The 6061-nt window shown below is 42.8% G+C and overlaps 3 protein-coding genes across 4 annotated transcripts in view; all 3 read right to left on the bottom strand.

Annotated features, from left to right (window-relative positions):
• LOC116186267 overlaps positions 1–1214 on the bottom strand; it is a 2399-nt gene extending 1185 nt beyond the window's left edge. The window contains exons 1-5 of the mRNA XM_031512956.1: positions 976–1214; positions 746–861; positions 468–671; positions 228–384; positions 15–192 (exon numbers count right to left, since the gene is read on the bottom strand). Coding sequence (XP_031368816.1) covers positions 15–192; positions 228–384; positions 468–671; positions 746–861; positions 976–1166 — 846 coding nt within the window. The 5' untranslated portion in view covers positions 1167–1214. The remainder of the gene's footprint in view (positions 1–14; positions 193–227; positions 385–467; positions 672–745; positions 862–975) is intronic.
• A 1761-nt stretch (positions 1215–2975) lies between these two features.
• On the bottom strand, positions 2976–4301 carry LOC102679596. Its single transcript, XM_031512983.1, has 4 exons — positions 3896–4301; positions 3565–3781; positions 3387–3487; positions 2976–3285 (listed from the first exon to the last, which is right to left on the bottom strand). Exons 2-4 carry the CDS (start codon positions 3749–3751, stop codon positions 3046–3048), a joined length of 528 nt encoding a protein of 175 aa, XP_031368843.1. The 5' UTR covers positions 3752–3781; positions 3896–4301; the 3' UTR covers positions 2976–3045.
• A 118-nt stretch (positions 4302–4419) lies between these two features.
• Positions 4420–6042, bottom strand: LOC102679464. 2 transcript variants are annotated; one of them, XR_004151234.1, is made up of 4 exons: positions 5558–6042; positions 5275–5412; positions 4890–5142; positions 4420–4810 (listed from the first exon to the last, which is right to left on the bottom strand). XR_004151234.1 is itself a non-coding variant. In XM_006620836.2 (3 exons), the coding sequence occupies exons 1-3, from the start codon at positions 5808–5810 to the stop codon at positions 4943–4945; spliced, it is 591 nt and encodes a 196-aa protein (XP_006620899.1). In that variant the 5' UTR covers positions 5811–6041; the 3' UTR covers positions 4420–4942. The 2 variants fall into 2 exon arrangements, 1 of the variants encoding a protein (XP_006620899.1); XM_006620836.2 differs by having other exon boundaries at positions 4420–5142; positions 5558–6041.
• Between the last annotated feature and the right edge of the window lie 19 nt (positions 6043–6061).

Consider the following 6061-nt stretch of genomic DNA (forward strand, 5'->3'; position numbering starts at 1 on the left):
AAGAAGATCATTGCACAGATCAATAAAAGAAGGAAACTCCCTTTGAGTCGTCGCGATTCCTCGTTGGTCGCGTTAACGAAAGAAACATTGGGTCGATGATCAAATTCGTTGGGCAAATAATTCAATAATTCGTGTTCTCGATATCGCTTCGATAATCGTGCGAACTTGTAGTAGCAATTGAAACGATATCGATCATCATTCGCTATTCCTTCGATCATTTACGTCTCACGCTCTCGGATGAATTCCTCTCGCGAGAAATAAATTTCTTCTCCAATCTCTTCTTCGTCGAATTCCTCGTCGCGGGATCGATCACGTTTCTCATCAGCCGGACCCTTCCCTCTCGTATCTTTAAAAAACTCTTGTTCCATTCTCGAGACGAGCCGTCTATAAAAATTAATAAAAAAAATCAAATTAATGAACTTGCGAGGCGAGAGGAGTTAACGTTTAAGATCCATCCGTTTTCCTACCATCTCTCTCCTTTTCCATTAACGCGCCCCTCATCCTTTCCAACAAAGGATCGGAAGTCGACGGTTTCGCAATCGTATTCCGCGTGCCGGCAACATCTCCAGCCTTGTCCTTTCCTGCGACTCTCCGACACGCCCTCGTTATTGCCTCCTTCAGCTTCCTCCCACCTTTCGCCCTATTTTTCAATATCCCTTGCGTATCTTTCACTTAAATTCACAGAAGGATTCGTTATAATAATAATAATAATAATATTCTTCTCAAACTTATTTCGAAAACTTACGAGTTTTGATTCTTTTATAACGCCTTGTCCTGGTCGCAACGAAATTATCGTTTTTGTCCCTTTTTGGGGAAGGAACTTCGCGATACATCCCGTCCACGGTTACGAATCCATACTCCCTCGTGATAATCCCATCGGCATCTTAATCGAACAGACAAAAAGTAATTTTTCTCCAAACTCGTTCTTCCTTATTTTTCTCCATCTATTATTTTTTTCTCTCGAGTCACAGTTACATACCTTTGTTCTCGTGTTTGTGCTGGAAATCGAGGATGTTGATGGCGAACCGATACGGTCTGTCCTCTGGGGAAGCAGAAACAGCGACAACGGCAACGTCGGCTCGGTGCTCTTGGCCGTTCTGCGCGATCGAGACGGGAACGAACGAGAGAAAAATGGCGCAGAGGGAGAGGAAGGTTCGACGATACATCCCTCGAGGGAAATGTCGTCATCGACGCGATACTCGTTTATTAAACGATTATTTCCCCTTTCGAGGAAACGAAGGAATCGTCATCGGATGCGGGAGAGATGCTGCAAACACTTTACGATCGAAAGATTGAATGAGCGTTGAAAGTGTTCGAATCCTTCTCGACCGTTGAACGATGGTGATGCAACGAAACGAGTAGGGAGGGAGAAAAAAAAATCTCTTTGTCGATTTATCAAAAATATTTGCCAGAGAGAGAGAGAGAGAGAGAGAGAGGAGGAAATCGTGTTATCCGTTTATTGGAGAAAAAATCCGAATGGAGAGAATAGGAGAATCGCTCGACGCTCGCTTTCATCCCATGCGCTTGAATAATTACAACGACAACAAACACGAGTTATAAATCTTTTTACGGCCTATCGTGAGTACGCGTATTTATCGCGAAGACACGAAGCCATAAAAGTTCTCGTTACAACCTTCCTTCCTTACCGGTATCTACCAATCGCGAAGACAACGCAATTTTTCTGTCTACCCGATATATAATCATATGCGAATCTCTTCTTCTTTGACGAGCCAACCATCCTAACGATAATTACTTTCTCGATCGGCGTGTACAGCTTTCGATACATCGTTGCGCAATTTTTGTAAAACGCGAGTTCGATGATAATGTTCATCATATCGATGATCATCGTAAAATATATCCATTCGTTCGAGATTATCGAATGTCTCGTCGTAAGGATCATAATAAAAGGCGAATCAAACGCTGCGCCGACGACAGACGCGCAAATGGAAAACGATTTATGAGATATATCGTCGAGGTGAAAGGTGAAAGCATGTTTGGAGTTGCGTAAACGTAAGGAAAAGATTAAGGCGATAAAGGGCTTCCAACCTCTTGGAGAGGAGAGTTTTGAAACTGGGGCCAAGAGCGTTGGGGGGGAGCAGGGAGAATTGGAACGGTGTTTCTGAAAAAGCTGGATGCTTTCACGTAGCGCGATCTAAGCATACAGAGATTAATCCGGGTTCGATTCCGATTTGCCGCGTAACGTATGCGGCGTGCATCGTGCATTTTGTAGTTTAGAAAACGGTATATAGAGGCGCACGTTTCGTATGGCGAGCTGTCGATACGGCCGATTGATGGCGATAGCATACCAACTAAACGCGCACGGAAGGTGGGTTTCTGGCACGTATACGCACATCGAATAACGAAGCCTTGAACGATAAATTCGACATTGACGGTACTTTCGTTACGTGTCCCTAACATTGATCTATATTGATATTCCTCGCCACGAAACGTTACGCTCGTCTCCTCGAAAAGTGGAACGCCTTCTCCGCCGCGATTCTTTCTTCGCGAAGAATTTTGCAATTTTTGTGTGATCGCCTGTAGCGTTGTATCGTTGTCGCGCGGACGTATATATATTCGTATATAATGTGGACGAGCGCGTCAACGATCCGTCATCGGGACGGTGTTATCTCGATTTCGATTTCGACGTCGAATTTAACGGCAGAGAAAAGGGAAAACTGGTACGTGGTCGGTGGTTCAGAATCTGGACCGAAATGCCGTTACGATGCCGTTCGAAAGTGGGCCGCTCGGTGTATCTCGTGCTTGGTTGGTCGCTCGCTGTACGCAAGACGTTTCCACGAGAGCACAATTTAATTTTAGTTCCTATAGTTGATCGAGCGCCGATTCATCGTGCGGAAAATTAATTCAATATTCTTCTCGATAAGTTTCGTGTAAAATAATCATGATTTTCGATCACGTATCACAGACGTATATACATATATATATATATACATACATATATAATTATATATATATATACATATATATATAATTTTCGTTGGAACAATAATTATCTTAAACACGATTATTCGTTATATGGATATAATTCTATTTGGAAAAGTGCCATCTCGTTCCTCTTCCCCACCATCCGTCGTCATCCGCTTCCGGTTCGTGATAAGTTTCGTAATAGTGTTGGTGATATTCAGGTTTGTGGATCACTATCGTTTCCGACTTCTTGGAATTCCTCAGCGTGTTGTACAGCATTATTGCCAACGCGATTTTCCCTACGAACAAGCTTCGGATTAAACTCAATTTGATGGAGGAGAGGGTGACCGGTAGCCATGCTAACTGAAAAATTAAACGGACGAAAGAACGTTAGAGTTCGGTATCGAGATTGCTGGATCCTTTTTCTTTTTTCTTTTATTCTTTTTTATAGAAAAGATATAAACCTGCATCATCAATGGGATCATCATCATCGCCATACCGATTCCTTTTATAATTTTCTTTTTATACCTTATTATTCCAAATTTTCGTTCCTCTGGATCGTCTCCTTGAAAGAAGAAGACGAGATTCGTGAGTGAGTAGCGAATTTCAAAAAAAAAAACGATATTTTTTTTCTTTACTTACTTTTAATCAAAGACGACATGCTCAGCTTCACGGTCGTTTCGTTATTCGTCACGTACACGGCAATTCCTCGAGAAATGTCTATTCTCAGAGCGTTGCTCGAATCCTTGGCAGTATGGTTAGCACGCGTCAACGTTTGGTACATAATCGCGATGCACAAACACCAAAAAATCGTGTCCACTTTATTCATCGTGCCGCGTCTCTCTTAGGAAAGTTAATTCTTAAATGCAAAAATGGGAACTTGAATCGACACCTTTATTTTTTTTTTTTTTTTTTTTTTTTTTTTAACTACCTTTCTAATTAAAGCTAATTAATTCTTCGCGCGTCCCCTCACCTTTTTCCCTTCCACCATTCCACCATCGATTTCCACCATTAGAGGAAATAGAAAATCTTTCGACGACCGGTGTACCGTTAATCGTCGGTTTCGGCACCGCCTCTCGGCTACTTGCCTCACTTCCGGTCCCCCGAAACTCGAATCGAATAATTTTTTCCGCGAGCAAAACGACGAGCGGTTCTTGGTTTCGAAGTCGGTGAACAGACTGGATACACGGCGAATGGAGAGCGGACATTTTCCTTTTTTTCTTTCCTTTTTTTTTTTTTTTTTTGCTTACCCCACTAAACCGGGAAACTGGAACTCGTGCAATTCGTCGGGCACGGAAGACGCGACGCGGTTGGTCGCGGACGCGTGGTGTGAATCAAGCTTGACCTTGAAACGCGGAAAACTTTAAACTTCGTTTCTCTCGATCTCCCGGTTGAAAAAGGAGGACCCTCTTCGAAATTTTTTTCGATAAAAGTCGAGAAAAGAATAGTCGAGGCAAGAAAGCGCAAAGAAGAGAAGGATCGATTTGATGATGATGAAAAAAAAAAAAAAATTTAATAAAATACATTCTACGATGATATACATATAATTGTTAGGATTAAACGTGGATGGTTATCGAGACGGAGACGCTGCTTCCTTACTACAATAATAAATTAATACTAATATCGCTAAGTTGAGGTAAACGTGTTGAGGTTGTTGTTCCTTAAACGTAACACAAGTTTACACAATTTTGGCCTCTCAATTTGGTCTTTTTCTCGATTATATCTATATGCGATTCGAGGCGAGGTGCCAGTCTTACTTTTCGAAATAAAACTTAAATAAAAAAAAACTTAAATTCTGAGAGTAAATATCCTTTGGTACGTGGAGAGCAAATGTAGCATCGAGTTCGCTTGATCGTATGATAAATTATCACAAATAATCGCGATTTTTCTTCACAATTGAGGTATGGATATATAGTCGAGGAAGGAACGATGTACGCGCGACAAGTCTAATTCTAATTGCGACAAACATATATATATATATATATATATCGAAGAAACGGTCTCTTCACGGGGAGAGGGTTTACGATGCTCTGTAGTAGTAGTGGTGTTCCCCTCCTGGACCGCTCCCCGGCATCCAACCGCTGTACGCTTGATTGTGAGCCGTTGGTGGACTGTTGTGAACGTGCACATGGATCGGTTGAGGAGTCTGCGCATTGTGCTGCCAACCGAAGGAGAACTTGGCTATTAGCGTGCTCAGTTTCAGCATTAATAACATGGCACCTGTAATGGCGAGTCCGCGTTCAGACCGATGCGATAAGATAAGAAAGGGAATTTATATTTATTATACGCGTAGAATTTTACGATGCGCGGCATCATCATTTTAAATGGGATAGATTTTCTTTTTTCACTTACCAACGAGCAATCCCTTGACGGAGATCGCCGTCAAAACGATCAGCATCGTCATCATCACTCCCATTTTGTACATCATCGGCATCAGCATGAATTGGATTCGCTTATGACCGAACGTTCGACCCTCTCTTCTCGTCCCTTCTAAACATTAGACACGAGATCAGATTGTACAGAATTCTGTTCACGAGTGGCTCGATACTATACGACTCGGAATAATATCGTTTGTATACGAATTATTGTACGTATTATATATTATACGAAACGTATTGAATTTAAATTTTTTTACCCTGTACGCTCCTCTTCCTTCTCCTGCTCCTCTCATCGTCGATTAATTGTTCGAGTCGGTGTGTATCGGGATCCGGTGAAGTGTCCTTGGAAATGGGCAGCAGTTTGGTTAGTTTGCCGCGTTCAGTTGGATGGCGGTGAGCTGTAGCAACGATACCAACACTCTCCTCCTCCGCGCTGGCGAGCAGAGATGCACTTTTTGGAAAAGTAGACGCGAGCAACGCGCACGCCATCGCCCAACCAATCGGCCGCATTATCGAACCGGTTGCGATGATCACGTGGCCCTCTTCATCGACACCGCGTATTCGATCGAGGTGAGAGAATTTTCTCGAGAACTCGTTCGTTTCCTTTGTAATAAATTCTTGGAATTATCGAAAAATCGTGACGGCACGAATCCAGACGAATCCAAGGAACCACCAATTGTGGAACGTGTTTATCGAGCTCGCACGAGCCGGCGTATGATTCGGACGAACGGCCACGGAGCCGTTCCAACTCAAAAGAGGAT

This window comes from Apis dorsata, unplaced genomic scaffold (genome assembly GCF_000469605.1).
Source record: "Apis dorsata unplaced genomic scaffold, Apis dorsata 1.3 scaffold_538, whole genome shotgun sequence".
NCBI lineage: Eukaryota > Metazoa > Arthropoda > Insecta > Hymenoptera > Apidae > Apis > Apis dorsata.

Excerpts from the sequence above, each read along its gene's own strand:
- LOC102679596 (XM_031512983.1), bottom strand. The coding sequence starts at position 3,751 with ATGAATAAAGTGGACACGATTTTTTGGTGTTTGTGCATCGCGATTATG. Across the intron at positions 3,488-3,564 it reads CATGTCGTCTTTGATTAAAA|GAGACGATCCAGAGGAACGA; the intron begins GTAAGTAAAGAA and ends TCTTCTTTCAAG. Across the intron at positions 3,286-3,386 it reads TGATCCCATTGATGATGCAG|TTAGCATGGCTACCGGTCAC; the intron begins GTTTATATCTTT and ends TTAATTTTTCAG.
- LOC102679464 (XM_006620836.2), bottom strand. The coding sequence starts at position 5,810 with ATGCGGCCGATTGGTTGGGCGATGGCGTGCGCGTTGCTCGCGTCTACT. Across the intron at positions 5,413-5,557 it reads AAGGAAGAGGAGCGTACAGG|AAGGGACGAGAAGAGAGGGT; the intron begins GTAAAAAAATTT and ends TCTAATGTTTAG. Across the intron at positions 5,143-5,274 it reads CGTCAAGGGATTGCTCGTTG|GTGCCATGTTATTAATGCTG; the intron begins GTAAGTGAAAAA and ends TCGCCATTACAG.